Genomic DNA, 20,549 nt, shown 5'->3' on the forward strand with positions numbered 1-20,549 from the left:
AAGTAGAGGAAGATTTCAATTTTAGCTGCATTTAAATTCCTCCTTCTCATATGAATCGGCCAGAAAGGGCAGACTTTCATGATTGCCAAGCGACAAAACATATTCAGCGAATGGAAAAAGAAGAAATTTATGCATTGTTTGACTCCCCTATATTAAAGTTACACTGCTACTAAAGGAAGCACCCATGTGTTATTCCTAACCTTGTAGATGTTAATCCTGATAGGCTTAGAAAACTGCAGCATTGTGACTGAGTTTACAGATACAGAATTATCAAAGCAAGGCACTAATCAGATCTTCAGTGATTTGCTAAAGAGATTTCAGCCATGCTAACAGGTTTGTAAGAGAAGCTCCTCAGGCATGCTCAAATGGCTGTGTTATCCTTTAAATCTAAAAAATGTATAAAAATGTTTTCATTTTTCATAAATAGCTCTACTGTATAATTTAGCACTGTGGAAAAATATATTGAAATATTAAAACATTTGACTTCTCTCAAGACGAACAGAAGTTGAAATCACCTGAAGCAACTTTCTGCTCAAATATGTTTTTAGTTATGTTTTTTTGCTGTCCCAAAAGAAAGACAAGTGTACATAGTTTTCATCCCAGTGGCGACCCTACCTGAGAGCTTTCAAAAATAAATAAAAAAAAAAAGACAGTTTTCTGACTTTGCAACCCTGAATTTGTTGAAGTTCGTATTTGTTGCCATCAGAGGGCGCTTAACTGGGTTTAACAGGGAAGTGACTAAAGAAAATGCAGCAGTAAGTTACTGTATGCATGTGTGTATGGGAACATATGCTAAAAACAAATGCTATGTGAAGTAAAATAATTAAATTTATACATTTTTTGGCTGAAATCTAACATTTTTAGGTTTATTTTATTCTTCATTTTCTGCACTACAGAATGTGAAAATAAAACTCCAGTGAAGAATAGTCCCCATAAAATAGGACAATCTAAAAAATTTTAAATATAAGATCAAATCACTGGGCTCATCTTACAGTGGATAACTCATACCCAACCTAAAACAGTGTAGTTATTTTTAAGTGTATTGTCAAACACTATTAAATGTGGTTAAAAGTTTCAGTCCAGTTCAGAGTTACATATTCTCATTCTAGTCTCAAGACGTACAGTTATATGACTTTAGGTTTTGTTTACATACTGCAACACACACATTAAACACCTAGTTAGTGGCAGCTTGAATCGTACATGCTAGCTGATAGACGTACCTCAAACTGAACACCCTCCCTTTTCCTCCTGTAAGATGCCAAAATCTCAGTTTTCTGAACAGTGGAGTCAATTTTGCAGGTTAAAGGTAAACAGTTTTGAGTAGTTCGGCATGTTGAAGCCACCTGTGGAGCATAATCCCAAAATAAGGCCTTTAATGAGTCTGTGGGATGTGGGATACTGACGGCCCTGTGAGATTTTGCAGACCTCATCTCTGTTCAAGACTACAACTAGATTCCTTGTTGGGATCATTTCTCATTCTTTGTACAGCTGTGTACAAAAACACCAACCCCAGCCCAGCTGTAAAAGCTACAGCAGCACAAACTGCATCACATTACCACTGGAATTTAAATGCATTCATTTGGGGAAAATGGTTTTATTTTTGATCCTGCAACAGAGTTTCTCTCACATTGTTGAAATGTTGCAGCTACAAGAACAAAGATCTTATCAGTGGAGATCTCGGTTTCCTTCACCTGGCTCCGTTTGTCCAGAACCAACAAAGCATTAGATACCTGGACTATGTTGTATCCAGATAACTTCAGGGTTAACCCTAGGTTTCTGTACTACTAAGCAGAGATGGGCAGTACAAGTAAGGCGTTACTGTAATCCGATTACTTTTTTCGAGTAACGAGTAAAGTAAGGGATTACTATTGCAAAAACTGTAATTAGATTACTGTTACTTTCCCGTAAGCACGCTGCGTTACTGCGTTACTAAAACCGTGACTTTCTTGCGAGTGTCTCATGACAATGACGTAAGCGAGTGCGACGTTTGTGGCAACAGCTGTGTGCAGATCAACAATGGATAATATATGAGTGCAGGAGAGAGTATGAGCGTGCAGCGTTTAAAAGGTGGAAGCACTGACCTTACTTTGACTTTGATTCCATAAAAAGTGACAAAAACATTAGCGTCCGCTGTTCACTGCGTGGGAAGAAAACTTCTTTTTACAGGGAAAAAACCCCTAAACTTCCGAGCAAGCACCGACAGTACGCTGCCACGGGAATGTGAAACTCCCAGATCCTTCCACTGACCGCTACGACACACCTGCACCAGGGCAAACCTCCGCCTACGGCACTCCTGCTATACAGGTGAAAATAGAGCAACAGGACCGCTAGTCTTTGATTTTATTTATTTTCTGCTGTGTTTCACTTGCATTTATTTGAAAGAGTGAGTGTAAACACAAAAAACTATTTTATTTTATGTGCTGGAATGTGCAGAAAATAGGTTTAAATGTTAAACAAATTTCTTCCAGTCAGAGAATGTTGCATATAATTTAATTTTTGCTTGATGCATAAAGAAGACGCACCCTTATTTTCTGAACTTTGAGGCGCTATCTTCAGGTGACACACACCTCCCACACCTCGAGTGTCAGGCTGGTTTTAAAAATCAAACTAGACACTGCACATGATTGAGGACAAACAAGTTAACTTAAACAAGCTTATTTTTTAATGGATCTGCAAAATTGTTTGAATTTCCAAAGAAAATTTCTGTACCTCCCGCCCACAGTTACCCAGTGGCAAAAGTTACACAATGTTACAGAAACGTTTCCAACCCAAAGAAATCTGCATGCAGGAAGAAAAACAAAACAAAACAAAAAAAGAAATAAAAAGTGAAATAAATCATACAGATAAAATAAAATATCAACAAACAGGACATACTGTATAATGCCGTTCTTTTGGCTGGAGGAGAAATTCAAACGCTTCAGCTTCAGTTCAGTGTCTTCATGAAGAGAGCCTGAACCGACACATTAAACTGTAATTTCGTTAAATGAATGTGGCTCCGCCCACCACACAGCCCCGCCCCTGTCTTCCATATAAGGCACAGGACAAAATAAACCCCCACATACAAAAGGAGCTAGCCACGCCTCTGTCACTTGGTAACAAATTGTAAATGACCAAATATGGTTAGACAACAGAAACCGCACTAAATGTACAAAATGTTAATCCTATTTAATCTCGTTTTAACTTTGATTTCCTCAGACTGAAGGTGAGTGCTGTGGGTGGGTGGGGTTAAAGGGGGAGGGGTGTGAGGGTGTCCAACCAGGTGAGCCTGTGCAAAGGAAATATTAAAAATATGAGCTTGTCTTTTCCACACATTTTTTTCCTTTTTTTTTTTTTTACTTAAACTTTAAAACAAATGACAAGAAATGTGACTGGATTTCTCTTTTTATCAGAAATAAAAATGATCATTAGATGCAGAGTGGAGGAACATAGTTGGGTGGAGAAGTGGGAACGAGGGGATTAGACATATGAAGTGGTTTATTGTTTTTATTCTGATAAAGAGACAGAGTGTCAGTGTGCAAGAAAACTCATGAGACAGGTTAGAGGGCGAGTTAGAGTTAGCAGTGAGAGAGAGAGAGAGAGAGAGAGAGAGAGAGAGAGAGAGAGAGAGAGAGAGAGAGAGAGAGAGAGAGAGAGATTGTGTGTGTCTGAGTGTGTTTGTGTGCGTTAGTGTGACTGAAACAGGAGTTGTTCAACTGCAGCACTTGCTCTTCCAGCCTGTGACTCCTCCTCCGTTGCTGATGTCGACGTTTTCACTGTTGGGCTCTTTTACAGGCGTCTGTCAAAGAGAGACACACACACACACACACACACACCCCCCTTATTAAATATGCACCAGGAAAAATGTGAAGCAACCACTCTGGTTTATGTCCACAATCGCTCCCTACTAAGGCTGGCATCATTAACCATTTCCTAGTTCAGATGCTTCCCCAGTTTCCAAAAATCAAACAAATACTCAGACATATCAGGATCAGCCTGTAATTCAAGGGGGATAAAAGCCAAAACCGTCTTTGAAACATTAATTTAATGAAATACTGGAATATTTCCCATGATGCCGGTTTTTTAGCTTCAGTATGAATAAAGAAAGGGTGAGAATGACAGCTATGAATGGTTGCCATCAGGTTTCATAACTGGGTGACACCTTAGTGGAAAAAATAAATAAATAAATTACTGAACACATGTTCCACGTGAGACATTGAGCACACACCTTTCTGAGGATGTCTTCTGCTAACGTGAGGAAAGCTTTCTCGATGTTGATGTTGGCCTTAGCGCTCGTCTCAAAAAACCTAATGCCGTGCTCCCTCGCAATCTGTGGGGAGGAAAACAAACCCAGTCAGAAACTGTGCATGTGGTCCAGTCCAAAAATAAAGCTGCTGATCTCCTGAGGAGAACAGAGATCAAGTATCGCACACACCTGCCTGAGTGGAACTGTGTGTGTTTGTGCGCTGATATTGTCACTACCAGTTTGCTTTGGTACTTTAAACCAAATCTGTTAAAGGCCCTGCAGTCTCACACAGGTGTTTCCACTCGTTCTGGCTTATTAGAGCTCTGTTAAGGATGAACTTGGGCTGAACTCTGAACATTAAATCCAGAAACTAAACTCTAAATCAACTCGATATCCAACTGCCAAACTGACAGACATCCAAGTACTGCTCACAAATGCAAAATAGGGGTTTAACTCTGAGCGTGTGTGTCCCCTGAGCTGCTATAGTTTTTATTTTATTTTTCCTTTTAGATCAATTTTGTTACAGTTTGATTGTATTAATTTATTTTTACTGTCTAAAAGTGTTTAATTGTGGCTATTATAAATTTCAGACTTTTACATGATACAGGTGGTATCTGTCAGAAAGTAAGTTAAGAACTATGGACACATAAGACACAGTCACATGGACAGATTTATTTTCTATTGGAAAAAAGTTACAATTTTATTGATTTCCCGCATTAAAATTGTGAAGTGATGGCATACGGGCAGTTAAAATGAGTGTAGATACCAAGCTGTTATACTAAGAATATCAGGTTATTGAGGGTTTTTTTCATATTCAACAACAATTTTCTGTTTAAAGAATGAATGCAACTGAACACTATTTTTTTTTTTACCTACAGTTTTAGTCTCATGTTTGGAAGCTAAATGAAATTTCACAATAGTTTAAATGGCTTGCTTACCTACTTAGTACAAATAATTCAATCTTTGGCATTTGAACTGCGAAAGAAACTGAGAAAACTAGGTTATTGTTTCTTTGTCTTTCCACAAGGGAACCTTAACTACAGTTCATGAGAAAATAAAGCATCTCATTTCTTTCCTTTTAGTTCATCTCTCCACTGTTAGTTATTATTACTAAAAATGCTAAACAATGGTAACAAGTTCAGTTTGTGCAGAAAGACAAACAGCAGCTCTGTAGAGAGGTACAGATTGTAGTGGAACGTTTGAGCTGTAAATACACAAACAAAGCTACTATCACCTGTTCTAGCATGGCATTTAACTCCTATTAACTTCAGCAGAAAGTAACCTCATGGAAATGTCAGATGGGCACAAATGAGCCACAATTAACTACAGAAGACTTTATGAGTGGCTGCAAACTCAAAGTGCAAGGCTGCAGCAACAAATCAACCAATCGTTGCTGCAGCCTTGCAGGACCTCATTGACGAATGGCCCTTCACAGCTGCACAGGACCGCACCACCTCACCTGCTCTCCCTTGGCTTTTGGTACGACCCTCTTGTCATCCATGTCACACTTGTTGCCTAGCAGCATTCGCTCAACGTCCTCATTTGCATGCTGAAAAAAATAAAACACAAATGAGGAGATTATTAGATCACATTTGCCAAACTTCATCTACATTAAGCTTTTTAAAGGATTTATTGCTTAGATAATCCAAGCTGGCCAATCGAGCCCATGATTCAGGCCCTTTTCTAAAAGAACCAATTTCTAGTGCTGTCTAATTACCACTAGTAGGTAGAGCGAGTGGACAAATGAGTTATTTTCCAGAATAAGGGGCATTTCATTATTGCAAAAGGACACATGTCCAGTTCATACTCAGAGAAAAAAAGTAAAACACAAGTGGTCTCTAATAACACTTTTGAAGTTTGAGATATTATTAGGAGTGTATGAACTTCTATAGACAGAGATGCAGGATTAGAAAGGCAGAGCTACTACAGGCAAATGCATCACGTTTCCTTCCTCTGACCAAATTGAAGGTTCTAAAGGTAAGGGTGAGAAAAATGATACGAGACACAGTCTCATCTAATCCACCTGGCTTAAATTCAAACACCTACAGTGTGTTATTGCACCAGAAAATAATGCAGACAGCTAACACGAGACATCCAATATCCAAACAGTCATATTAACTTCTCAGGTCTAATCTGATCTGGAATGAATCCTCAGGATTACTCGTGTAATGCAATAATTACTAGCGAGATCATGTGAGACACAAGATGTATTCAATACTAAAAACAGCGGAAGAGACACTAAAAAAAAAAATGAAAGGGCGGAGGCACACAGAGAAGACAAAGTTGCCATATGTTGCAGTTTGGCTTATAATCACAGAACTTTGCAACAGTCTGACATCTGTCTCCAACTAAACTGACATTTCAAATACTAAGCAGCCACAGCATTAAAACCAGTTGCATAATACTGGTTAGTCTCTCTGCTAGAAAAATAGTTAGGATGTGGGAAGGTGCGGACACCGTTGATCTTGGACTGGCATCCTTTAGTTCTTCTGGGTTTGCCAGTAGGACCTCTGTAGATCAGGCTCAATCAGGTGTCACCCTACAGATGAGACTAGGATCTTTGGCCTTTGTAGGCTGGATCATCACCTGTGGCACTGTCTTGTGTTCCTTGAGTGGTTTCTGAAGGGGTCTTGCACTGCAAGTGCTTGTGGGAGGCTTGTGGGGGCATGTCTTTAGAACCACAGCCATGTTTAGTTGGCTTGGATTGTGTCAAAGTTACAACCACATCCAAGCAGAATATTGAACTCCATTCATATATTGCTTAATATTTATGCTAAGTACTCTTTAAAATACCAGAATAGGGAGGATGGTGTAGGTTTAAGTTTATTAGATTGATCAGTATTGCTGAACTATGAAATATTTTTTTTTTGCATACAGGTATAACAGAATAGCTTTAGTGTAGTTGTTGTTTTAAACTTGAGTATGAACTTATACAAAATGCAGCAAGATATTTAAAAAACAGTTTTGTTGATTAAAAAACACTATATCGGATTCATATCGGTATCGGCAGATATCCAAATTTATGATATCGGTATCGGACATAAAAAAGTGGTATCGTGCCATCTCTAGTTGTGTGTGTATATAACCTCTTTTTAAGTTTTGTGTATATTATACATTGTTATGCTGAGGATATGTCGGCCAGTTTCCACTGGAAATGCCTTTTGGTTAAACTGTCAGCAAGGAATTTGCATTTGCACTGTTAATTTTTTATATAACTTTAATGCACTTTAAAAAGCTGCTTGTTTAAGTGAAAATACATTGATTTTTTTTTTTTGCACTAATAAAGTTCAGGAGTTGCAAAGTATTTTGTCTAGTGTCAATTATATCGTTATTGCAGATTTTCAAATGTATATCGTGATAAATATTTTTGGTCATATCGCCCTGCTCTACATCACAACATGTGAGAAGGTCACTGGGAATGAGGCATAAGCTTGTGATCGCCACAAAAACCACTAGATGACAAAACAAGCACCCGATTCCAGTTTTTTTTCCCAGCACAAAGCAACACCCAACGTCATCTGAGTCAGGCCATAATCAGACCGTTAACCATACACGGCATAAAAGACGGACACAACATCAAGATCTGAAAAATCAGACTGCTGAAACCTGCACGCTTTTCAATAACCAGCAGGTGGAAACTCCTGTGGTTCCAACAGCACTTCAGGTTACATAGAAGTTTATAGGAAAAATAGCCCTCAGCTCCTCTTCTCTGTGACCTCAGTAACAGCATGTCAGGTTTCAAAACACCAAGATGGCATTGGCAATGATCAGCTCGGGGTTTCACAGCAGATACAGCCATCTTTTATTCAGCCAGTGGTCTTAACAAGACGTTACAGCTGTCTCACCTTGAATGTGTTCACTGTTACTCAGCTTTTATAATGTTAAAAACAGGCTGAAACAAGTAAACCCGCCCTTGTTGTGTCAGACTGTTTGTGGTACTGCTTGGTAAAACTGTACAACTACTTCTGCAGTGAGACAGATGCATACAGACAACTGGCTCATCTGATTCATTTTAGTCACACACTCCTGTTCCACAGCTCGCTGCACACAGTTTAACTAGCCCGTTAGTCATGTTGGCCGCATTCCCGTGAAGTGTTTATCGCCATGTTTTTGTTCCAAAGACATAAAGAAATAAATGCAAAATCAGTGTCAACGATTCATTCCATAAAAATAAAAATGATACAGAGTTTGGATACTTTGTGTTGGTGTTTATTTGCCTCACCTCATCAATGTTGCGCAGCCATTTGCTGATGTTTTCGAAGCTCTTGGCGTTGGTGATGTCATAGACCAGCATGATGCCCATGGCTCCTCTGTAGTAGGAGGTGGTGATGGTGTGGAACCGTTCCTGCCCTGCTGTGTCCCTGCACAGAGAACATGTTTTTATTTGCATGTGTTTTCTTGGGTTTGAACTGCAGTGACCTGCATGAAAGGTGCTTCACAAATAAAATTTGACCAAAGAATTGCTTAAATTTCTTCATAATACGCTGAGATTTCACACATTTATCAGCTACAAATGCTTTGTTCAAAACAGAAGAGTAAATAAGCAAATAACTCTGAAGAGTCCAAACTCAGCGAAGACTCTTTCTTTGAGTTGCTGTTAGACTGAGGAAGCTGATTTAAGAAAATCCCTCCAAATAAGATTAAAGACAATCAAGACATTTGTTAGTTAAGAGAAGCTGAACCCTAAGGGGTTGTAAGCACTCATGTATAATATGGGGCTAAAATTCACCAACAATACAGTTCCAGAGGGAAGGTCCAAACATTTTTTTGATGAAAAAAAAAAAAAAAAAGGTTGTATAACATTTGAAAAGTTAATTCATTGTTATGTCAATTTTGACCAAAACAGTAATTATGATTTTTGCAGTGACATCAGTCAGTCTGTTGTGGGAAGCATTGAGACCAGACTCTCTATGTATGTGTCTGTGAGAAGATTCTTAGTGATTAAGTTAAAATAATCAGCCATAAAGTTTGTAGATATGCCTACAATTTAGAACAGCAGCTATCTAAAATGTTGAATACCTCATTGCTGCCATACAAATATAAAGGTCCTAAATGCAAAACTGAAACAGTACGATCCAAACCATTGAGGTTACTGGATTATGAGCTAGACTAGATTAAAAACATGACAGCAATTTAAACCAAGAAAGTGTGATGAAGAAGCAGCCTCTCATCTAGCAAACCATCTGCAACAGCTGTGTTTCATCAACATAAAAAGTTTTTCCACATCAGCCAGTAATATAAATTTCACTGTTTTAAGCTAAAGGAATATTTTAATGTATGTGTGCTGCTCAGCTCAAACGCAGCAAAGTCAAACAATCAAAACAAGTGAGTATTTAAACATTTAGTTGAATACGATTTGAAGAAAGCCCCACATATAGAGTGATTAAAGATAATTAGCACTTTATTATGTAGCATTAAAAATGAATTCGTGCCACTTATTTATGTCAGTCTTCTTAACCGTAAAAACTTCATTATTTGTCCCAGTTACAGTTCAGTAGAAGGCGTGCCAGACATGTGAACCTGCTTATGTGAGGCTATTCTTTTGGTCACCAACAGAGGCTGATTTCGATGATAAAATATTTAGTTAATGCACACTTCAAACTCGATGCAGAGACAAAAAGAAAAAGAAGAAGAAAAAAAAAGGATACTGCTTTAAGGCCTACAGGAACAATGTTATTTAATTTTAACACTTCTTGGAAGAAAAACAAACGGCAAAGCCGTAGCAGGCGGGTTGACCCAGGTACAAATACATTTAAATCCACTGCAGGTTTCCTCGCATGTCTGCACTAGCATCAGCCTCAGCAGTCACTTCTTGCTTTCTGTGGAAACTCTGCCAACATCCATCTATCACCGCTGACAAGGGAAAGAGAGGAAGCCCAGGAGCACCAGGCACCAAAGCAAATCAGAGCTACACTTAAAGAGGGTGTTTAACTAGATACGAGTGTTAATCAAGACACAATGTGCTTGGACAGGATGAAGGGAAAATCTGATCTGAGCCTGAAATGCACATGATCTGACACAAATTTTATGCATGTGCAAGTTATTAAAGTCTTGCAAGATATCTTTCATGACTTCATACTCGCTCATCGCTATCCACTTATTAACAAACAAATACCAAAAAGTAAAATGATGCATTTTAATAATGAAAGACATATTTTTACTCTTCAATTGTCCGTCTATCGTCCTTTCTTTGTCCTTTCTTTGGGCAAAAGCTTTGCTCAAGAAATGAAAACATATCCTGACAACGAATAAAGTAATGTCTTCAACCACTGAGTTTAAGAATACGAAGTACGATCATTAATTTGACAGTAATCAGCTTCTTTATTAAATATTTGCCCACTATTGTTTGTCCCCTATTCAGTACTGCATTTATGGTTTTATTCAATTAGAGTTTCACCTTCCAGTGGCAAATCAAATTTCTCTGTACTACCTCAATAATTTGAGTTTTTTATTATAGTTTGTTTTTAATATTTCAGCTGTTTAACTTACATTTCCAGACAGTAGATCCCAACTTCCCAATTGCAAGATCCCAAGAACCTAAGCTGACAAGTTACTCAAAATAACGTTTTTGTCCATTGTGCTTGTTTTCTAGAGTAACAGTGGGTGTGGCTGTGCAGGTGTCCGTCTCTGAGATAACATGAAAAGATTATCTTTGAATGAACGGACTGTATTCAGAGAAGCGCAATATCCGTTACAGGTTCTGTATTGACCTGAAACTGTCTTCTTGTATTGTGCTACAATGTATTTGTACCTTTGTAGTTATCATGTTTTCTACTTCAGGTTATGCATCACAAAGCTCTGATTCATTTATTTTCAATGTTACTAAAAAAAAAATGTCCATATCGTTCACCATTATCAGTCACCTTTAAATAACAGGCTCTTTGTCATCTTGTAGCTTCAAACCAAACTGCTCATGTCTCATATCTTTTTATTCTGGTTGCTATAGTTAATTTCTTCTTGAACTGTCATTCCTAAAAAAAAAGACTGCCTCAACTGGACTACCAAAACCTTTAGTTGCAACTCTGTTCATTACAAAAGCACAAATAATGCCTTTCTCTTACATTAATCATTTTTTATCTTCATTACTTGAACTTGATTCTCCAACAACTTCAATTTGCAAATTAAGCTAATTATGGGATTTTTTTTTTTAATTTCCAAGTCAGAAAAAGGATTCCACAGGAAAATTAACAGAACAGTATTTGTTTTTTTAACCAATCCCAAATGCTTTCATCCTATAGACTCATAAGAATTAGACCAAATACTATGGACAATCTGCTGTACAAATGCATTTTTTCTTTTAATTCATCCTGTTTCTCTCCGTAATACTTAGAGACAATTTGTAATTCAAATCTAATCAATTTTTGCCAAACTTAACCAATTAAAGGCTCCAAAATATGAAGATTTATGCATTCCTTGAGCATTTGGGCCTTACTCAATGGGCGCTACTCATGTGGGAAAAAAAAGAAAGAAGAAATAATTACTCATCTGGTACAGACAACGATAACCCTACAGCAGACCTAATGGACTGATGATCATTTCCTGTTCCTGCATATTTCAGTGCTTAAGGGAGGTATGTCAAACAGATGTTTCATTATGACATAATAATTCACAAAAGAGGCTACGCTGAAACACGATTCTCACAAGCTTGGTGTGTTTTTCGTATCTCCACAACACTGGCATGCAAACAAAAACTCACATCTATAACTGACTCACCAGATCTGTAGTTTTATCTTCTTTCCTTGTAATTCAACAGTTTTGATCTTGAAGTCTATTCCTGCAAAACAAAAAACAAACATGTCAGCTTAACCAATATCCATCAGTTGTAGAACATAAGCTGTCGTGAATAAGAAGAGAGATGAACGGCTCCAGCACTGTGACAAAGAGAAAGTGAAGGTCAGAAACAGATAAATCAACGGCAGCGGTTTAGCAACAACTGTTGCCATCATAGAAACAATAGCATTATCTCTTCCTGATTCTGCAGTGTCATTCTCAGCAGACAGCTGGGATCAGCAGCTGGGCAACAACGGGTGCACACAAACCAGGTCACTGAGGTCAAAATTATACTTGTTTTCAGACAGCTGTGAGTATTTTTTTTAATATATATAACATACATATAGGTTGCACCTTGTAGTGCATTTGATCCTAGCAAGGTTGAAAAATAAAGCTACTACAACTAAAGCGCACTAGACCATATGAGCCAGTAAATACTGAACTTGTACTCTGGTGCACCCCAAAAAGGTTTCGGGCTTCCCCTCGAAGGACAGTCACCAGGGTTGTTTTTTTACATTTTGCATTATGAAATAGAAAAAAAAAGAAAAATTTCTATAAATTTATGATAAGTAAGCAAACATAGGCTCATCATACTGCTTTAACCATATGTGGAATAACTGTACTTACTGGTACTGTTTCTCATCTTAAAACATTATATTTTCTGTTTTGTTTGTTTAATTGTCACCTTTTGGCTACTATTACTAACACCTACAGGATATCTGCCATTCACCGTTAAAAACTAAAATATAAGATGAATGCACTGCTACCAAAGTCCATAGTTAAGTGAAAACTGAACCATATTTTTGCTTTGATTATCAAATTTACGTCACTTGAACCCAGGAGGACCCTCACATGCTCTCAGGCACTACTCTCACAACTGTAAAACTTCGGTGATCTCAAATAAGATTTTTTTTAAACTAGTGCTTTAAGTGTTTTTGTAATATCTGAGGTTTCAGCCTAAAGTTGTTTTTTTCCTTTTTGGTTGGAGATTGAACTCGGGGGAGAAGTTTTGTGGTGCTGCAGTGTGCAATCTTTCCAATGTCGATGTTTTCAAGATTTACAAATAACGGTCAAGCAGTGGAAAGTTACTGACGCTTCTTTTTCACATTCAATAGAATTTGAATTTTATCATTTGGGAAAAAAGGGTGTAGAGCTACAGTTAAGGGTAGAGGGGTTACTTATTAAACAGGGGGCCAACTTCCCTCATGTTTTTCTTTCACTTAGTATAACCTATTTATGTCCTTTTAAATCTGTGCTACAACAAACAGCCAATGACTCATGATATTACAGTAACTGTTAAACCCCTCACCTGGGCATATGTAGGATTTCTGCATTTCAAAACTATAATGAACTAAATAAAAGTAGGGGATTTTTTGACTCAAACCACTAACTTCTTTCTCTTTGAAAAAGCTAGAAAACATAAGAAGGCAATTCAACCATCAACTTCCCACTTGAAAGTAAAACACACTAGATTATTATCCTCTTATACTTTAAATGTGAAGGGTAGGTGACTCATCAGTTTCATTTTTAGCCAACAAGTGGTGTTTTCCTGCTAAACACCGAGCTGTCAGTTCTGCTCTTGGTCAGACGTTGTGGTTGGTTAAAAAGTCCAAGAAACAGCTGTGCTCTAGGTGGGGCAAGTTTATAGAATAATGAGGAAATTGCCTGCCAAAGCCTGAGTCACAAAATATTATGCACATCCCATGGAGAGAAAGATAGAGTTGGACAGAAAGAAAAGCTAGGATTTAACGCTGGTAAAAGACGGAGAGTTTTCTACACAACAAAAGTTAAGCTCTTGAAGTCAGCCTCAACAGGGATGACGTGTTACTATTGAGGAGAGTAAACGCAGAGGTTCACTCTTTTTACTCTGTGAAGGGAAAAAAAAGAGAAAGAAACAAGTTATGCGCATTGTGCAATCACGGATCATTTATCCAATCAGTGGAAAAACAGTTATACCTATCCCGTAAAGAATGACACTTTCCATGAGATGTGAATGTTGAGCTGGATGCAAGCAGTTTATAGTCGGCTTTCTTCTTAATACCAGAGGAACCATTCCTTCCACAAGTATGAAAGCCACTGTCTGCTTCTGCCAGTTTCCGTGCAAAATTCATTAAATGGAAAAAGATTTCAGCCGATACTATGCATATTCACTCACTTAATAAGTGTAATCTGTAAGGGAGAGGGGCTGAGAGACGGGCTGGAAGCAGGAATAAGAGATGGATGAGAGCAGGGGGGGGGGGGTTTCCCAGTGGGGGTATTTTGAGAAACAGCTGTGAATCTGTGTCTCCAATGGTATGAGTCCTGTGTCACAGGAAGAACACATTCCTGTTTCATGTCCTGCTTCTGCCGTTGGGAGTTTTGTGCCTTTCAGCTTTTTAGTTTAGGTGTTTATTAACTAGTAAATCTGGCCCCCTTTTGTGGAGGATTTCCTAAATGTAACCGAGAGAAATTTTATGGCTTCTCTGGGATGTTATATATAAAGCTACTATGGGAAAGCTTCTGTCAACCTCATGACAGAAGCATATCTTGTAAGCATTATCTCAAATGAAAGGCCATTTTATCTGTTGCTTAATGTAGTGATACGGTTTAAAAATAAATAAATAAATAAATAAACATCACTATTTTTCAAAGATCGCGAGAAATCAAATTCTAGTATTTAATTAGCCCGTTTCTTTGTGCTAATGAGATGTTGCACAGGTACAGTTAACACATGTAGCTTTCCAACCAAGCTTGCTAGGCATTAGCTGATATGTTAGGTAACTGAGCTATCAAACTAATTAACTCCTGGTTCTAAAAGAACAACATGGTGGCAGCCAAAACACTAACACAAAGCTTCAAAACACTAAGTCCAAAACTAGAGAGTAACATCCTGGTGACTAGATCCTTCAATAGTTTTTGACCACTGTCTGATAGGTTAAAAGCTGTGGATCTAATGTAAAGTTGTCTCCCACCAACCACTTAAACAACAAAAACAGAAGAATGCACTACTGACAACCACAGGTCAGGCTGGTAAAGTATGTGTGGCACAGTGAGAATAGATGATATTGTACAAGGAGAAAAAAAGGAAAAAAAATGTGTAAAACTTCTTCAAGAATTAGGTGCGGTGCATAAGCCACCAGGTAAAGCTAGCATGTCAGGTCTGCCACAGTGGCACTGGTCCTGAGCAAGAGACTGACAGTTTCTAGTGAATACTAAAAAGTATTTCTGCTTGATAAGCTCATCTCCAACCTCAAACCACTCACAGTTGTGGCAGGGTTATCACATGCTAGTGGTTTCATTGGACCCCATTTTCATGTTCAAACCTAGCCTCTTGACTAGAGGCATGACAGTTCTGAAAATGAGACTGAAATCATATACAAACATCCACAATTTAATATTGTGGCTTTCTGTACTGTGATATCCATGTGAAACTGATAAAGCATACTAGTCTGGTGAAAGCAGTACCGATTGTTCAGGTGATGAGTGAATTGCAAATAACAGAGTCTAAATCGAATAATACAGTTTCATTTTTGTTCAAGTGATTGTGCTTTCCTTGTTGTTCATACCTTCCTTATAAAACCCGAGGCACAGACTGAACCATTGTTTTGGTTACACACCTACTCTTTAAACATTTGCAAGTCTTTGTTGGATTAGATATGTATAAATGTGCCTACATAGATATATATTCCAGAGACATTTATACTGCACAGTTTTGATGTATCACTGCAGACAAGACAAGATTTATGTATGTATTTATTTATTTATTTAAAAATAAAGGTATCCATCTACCATTGTCTTCTTTTAACTGTCTTAGCACTGATTTATCTTTTTTCCCCCCATTTTGCCTGCAACTTTTTAAAAACAAAAAACCCAACAAATTCTTGTTAACAATGTCTGGGTTTCTAAGCTTAAAAATACAGTATTTTTTACAGTATCCAGTATGTATTCAACCTTTACATACAAGTTATTGGTATCTTGTAATTATACGATTCGCTAGAACATTATTAACTGTACTGATTGAAATAATCTTAAAAGTATAGTTTTACAGATTTGCTTTGATAACCATATACACCAATCTACATACAGATTACGTGACTGGAGAAAGATGACATGTTCTACATACAATTTTTACAGCTTATCACATTGCACGCGGCTTTGTTTTGAATACAGATGTAGAACAAAGACAAGAGACGAGCCAGGAGCTTTCAAGTGCACGAACTATGCTGCAGTTTTATAGAGGACACTCTACAAAGGAGCCAGCAAAAAAACAACAACTTGAGATCATTTCTGTTCCTTGATTTCCAAGTATTTCTTCTTAGGTTTCAAGTTGACAGATCATAACAAACTGAACACTCTAAAACGATCACTTCCTAAACTAAACTGACCACAGTGAGTGTTGTCAACACTTTCTTTTCAAGCACTTGTGACTGATCACGTTGATACTTTAAATACCTTCATAACCAACATAATTTGTTCCCACGTAACTACACAGAGGTTAAAGCTCCAGCAACACTTGCAATATACAGAACTACTTTATTATCTGACTGATGCATTTTGGCTTGTGAACTTAGACCTTCATGAGTGACAACACATTCTGACTTTTTGTTCTTATCCATGCACCTTAGAAGTAGGTGAAGCTGTGCCAGATAACGCTACTCTGTTTTTATGGACTACACAGAAACTGGGTATGTTTCGGGGTTTCCTGCCTCAAAAGGGACCTTTAGGGGCGATGACTACATCTGCACACAGTTAAAGCATCAAGTCTGTATTTACATTCCCATTTAGTTATGGCCATTTGATAAACAAATATGTATTTTATGCTTGAGTAAAAGAAACACCACATAAATAAACTGAACGGTACTTTCATTCCAACCCTGTTGATTTTTAGTCTGGATGATGATACCACATTTATTTTTAATTTGGAGGAAAATCCCTTGTGTTTACGGTGTGAATACCTCCAGCACCATTTTAACACATTATCCTCAGCTGCTTCACATGGAGGAGAGTACACAGAGTATATAGAATATATTTAACAAAGCAAATAAAGCACCTGTAGCTGATTTAAAAACATAAAAGTACTGACTTACTACCCATCTTGCCAGGAAAGCACGTATGCAAGGAGCAAAGGTCACTACCGATCTCTACGTGCTGAAGAACCTGTTAGTCTGGACCAATTTTCCCCTTCTTCCAACTAACACTACACATTTCTTCCCTTAAGTGACACAGATCTGATGTGGTGGCTTTGACTCAAATAAAACACATAGGCCTAAATCTAATTGACTGCATGCTGAGAAACGACATGGGGTGTAATAAAACAAACACCCTGCAAGTCAAAGCAAAACTAAAGGAATGACAAAAACAATAAAACGAGTACATGTGACATGAAGAGTTACAACAGAGTGACAGGTCAGTGCTCTAGCTGAACAAATCTAATCTAGCCTGGATGCCAGTGAGAATACATTTTCCCTTTCCAGTTGTGTGCTTTCGGCTATGTAGTGACAAAGAGCACGGCTTCAGAAGAAAGCTCAGTCCATGAATCGAGCACATAACACCAGCACATTGCAGTCAAGCAAAGCACGTTTTATATTACATTATTACTCATCACTAATCTTAAGCAAGAGGAGTAAATGGAGCCTTCACTTGGGTTATGCAGGGACTTGACATAGTTTGACACTTGACTCATGTGAGCGTGATGTTTGGCGCATGCGTGAATAGGACGGATGGGGAGGGGATGATGATGCCATCATGATGAATTGTTTAATGGTTCTCACTGGCGCACTTGAGCAAAGTAAATAAGTATACAATATTTACTCAAGTACTTAGAATACAAACTATAAGCGCTTCTAATTTTAGAAAGAAAATGCAATTTTCAGCTGCTTTTATACAATTAGATTCACTATAGTCAAAGTTTTCACCTAAAAAGTTAATTTCTTACATCATATAATCAAGTTCCCAATGCTAGAATATCCAAGTCGCTTAAACAGCTTCACCTCCATTACTATTAGCGGTGACAACAATCTGAAGCATGAACCCTGTCCTTATCTTCAACGTCATGCTGCTCTGTTGTATCTTATTTACCCCTTGGGGATAAATAAAGTCTTTCTGATTCTGATATCCATGAAACCATGAACCCGTGAATAATCACTCCTTCAACTTGTGATAATCAAGTAAAATTTTGCTTTTACAATCAAGTATTTTTTGTTGCTTCAAATCAAAACACTCATACAGTTGTTGCCTTTAACGTGTAATTCCTGACAAGGACTGTGCAATAAACCTATATAGGCTGATACTGAGAAGTGAACACCTGTCACTTAAATGCACAGGCGATTTTTCTAGTGCAGCACGGCCCTGTGGTGCTACTAGCCTTGCTAGCTTCTTAGCCGCTGGGTCAAGTAAACTGACAGCAAATTTGGAGACTTAACGGGCTATAATTGTTGCTGCCCAGTTAAACCAAACCAAGATATAATGATAGCGTTTTGTTATTAACGTCGCAATCGTTTATGAGCAAGTGATGGTTTAGTAAGAGCTCATAAAGGCTGCGCAACTAGCTTTCCAGCTAACCTGTACAGGCCCTAGAGAGAGCTGCTGCATGCTCATACCACACTAGCCGCCAACAAATCCGTCCTGCATACAACCTCCAGCTGCAGGGTAGAGGCAGGCGAGCCTCACAGCTGTCACACTACCTCCGGTGGATGCAGAAGGGTCAACGAAATCACCTGTTACAACGCCCGTGATCTTCTTACCTATGGTGGAGATGAAGGTTGTGTTGAAGGCGTCGTCAGAGAAGCGGAACAGCACACAGGTCTTCCCCACGCCCGAGTCGCCGATCAGAAGCAGCTTGAACAGCAAGTCGTACGTCTTCTTCGCCATTGAAGAATCTGTTTGTGTTCACCCCGATAGATACAAAAAACGATACCCTAGAGTACGCCTATGTGAAGTCTAAAGCCAGCTCCTTGGCCAACCTGACCAACAACTGTCCTCTTGGCTGTTAACAGTTAACAAACTGTGGATTTGTTGATTAGCTTTGGCAAGCTAGTTGGCTAAACACCACCCAAAATAATGTGTCTGTAGAGTCGTCCTAGAAGTTCTAGATTCCCAAACCCGACCGTGGTACCCCCCCTTACAGCATGAGAGCAAAAATAGAATCTCCTTCTGTGTGATACCTCTTTTTCACTCTTTCTTTTCTCCCACACAGTCGGGACAAAATGGCTCCTCTCTCGCACTCTACCCCGATTCACTCTTTCTTCAAACTAACGGCGAGCTAATTCAGATTCTCGGCACACCCCGTCATTCCAGAGCCCTGGGACAAGCTCGACCGAGAAGAAACTGGGAAAAATCAAGACATGAAAGTGCGCCGAATCTGCTGTCTGTTCCAAGTAATTTCACTTTTTTTTTTTCTGTAGAGATTAGACCGAAATACAGACGACCGCCGTCGCCTTCGAATGGGAGCCACCGCGGCGACACCCTAGACCTTTTGGCACGCCTACTCCCGCCCCTTCTGTCAAAATTCACGGCTCTGATTGGCCATTTCAGCTGTTGCTCCTTCAAGCGCCCTAATCTGAATGGCTATCCAAGCAGGCATTGTAGCGGTAAAAAGGGGGCGTGTCTTAGCCTGACAGAAAGGGCAAATGTTACTCTGTAACATACGCTGACATTTAGGCTCAAAGCGCCGCTCATATCTCACTGTGAAATGCCGCTAGTGAACCAAAATGGCGACGAGTTTCATGCGGATCTCTAGTAGCCGGGGTGTTTCAGCTTTCATGGCAAGCTGGCAGTTGGTGCGGTGACTATCCCAGCTGTGAGTCAGGCAAAGTGATGTCATATGTAAGTTCTTCTGTGCTTGTTACGGGCGTTTCCCACATCCTCTGCTCTGTGAAGTGCAAGGTCACTGATCCTCTAAAGTCTTGTAATAAGTATACACACCGAAAGACAGTCTGCATGTACACGTAACTGCTGTAGGGCCTTTTAGAGTTGGCTTTGTGTGTTTGTGAGAAAGGACAGGGACTCTTTCCTTCTTCCGCCTGTCAGAGTTGTTTGACTCTCAGACACTCCTTAGGAATGCTGAGTATGCCCTGCTTTCCACTGCCAAGTACAGACTTGATGCAAACTGAGGAAGAAAGATATGAAGAGAGAAAAAGAAGTCGGAGAAAAAGAAAGTTTGAACAGGGCTAAATAGTCTATACTGCCACTCCAGCAACTCTCCGTCTGCTACAGAGAGCTGTCACAATGCCACCAGAGTACTGAACAAACTGAAATATGACCACATTGTGGTGCTAGATGAAAAGCCAGGAGTTAAAAGTTCCTCGCCACATTGCAGTGGACCAAAGTCAACAAAGCTTCATCGGTCCCTTTACTTTTTATGAGCCAACCAACCACAGATCTTCCCCAGGCAAACACCTACGGGAAAGAAAAGAGTTATCCACTATATGGAAAATTAAGAAAAGACACACATGCTCAAACCTGCAGTCAATAAGTCACAAAGTGATTCATTAAAGTGATAAAGTATAGGGACTATAATGAAAGCTTATATACTTTAAGTGATCCAGTGAATACACACGTTGTTATGCTGTGTTTACTT

The 20,549-nt window shown here is 38.8% G+C and overlaps 1 protein-coding gene across 1 annotated transcript; it reads right to left on the reverse strand.

The window, feature by feature from the left end:
- Positions 1–3,174: 3,174 nt before the first annotated feature.
- On the reverse strand, positions 3,175–19,427 carry rab10 (RAB10, member RAS oncogene family). The gene is made up of 6 exons (XM_085381377.1): positions 18,715–19,427; positions 11,936–11,996; positions 8,445–8,583; positions 5,682–5,771; positions 4,205–4,306; positions 3,175–3,775 (listed from the first exon to the last, which is right to left on the reverse strand). Exons 1-6 carry the CDS (start codon positions 18,839–18,841, stop codon positions 3,689–3,691), a joined length of 606 nt encoding a protein of 201 aa, XP_085237503.1. The 5' UTR covers positions 18,842–19,427; the 3' UTR covers positions 3,175–3,688.
- Between the last annotated feature and the right edge of the window lie 1,122 nt (positions 19,428–20,549).

The sequence above is a fragment of the Rhamphochromis longiceps genome, linkage group LG15 (assembly GCF_057381845.1).
Source record: "Rhamphochromis longiceps isolate RC_006_pf linkage group LG15, R_longiceps_female_GT1.1, whole genome shotgun sequence".
Lineage (NCBI taxonomy): Eukaryota > Metazoa > Chordata > Actinopteri > Cichliformes > Cichlidae > Rhamphochromis > Rhamphochromis longiceps.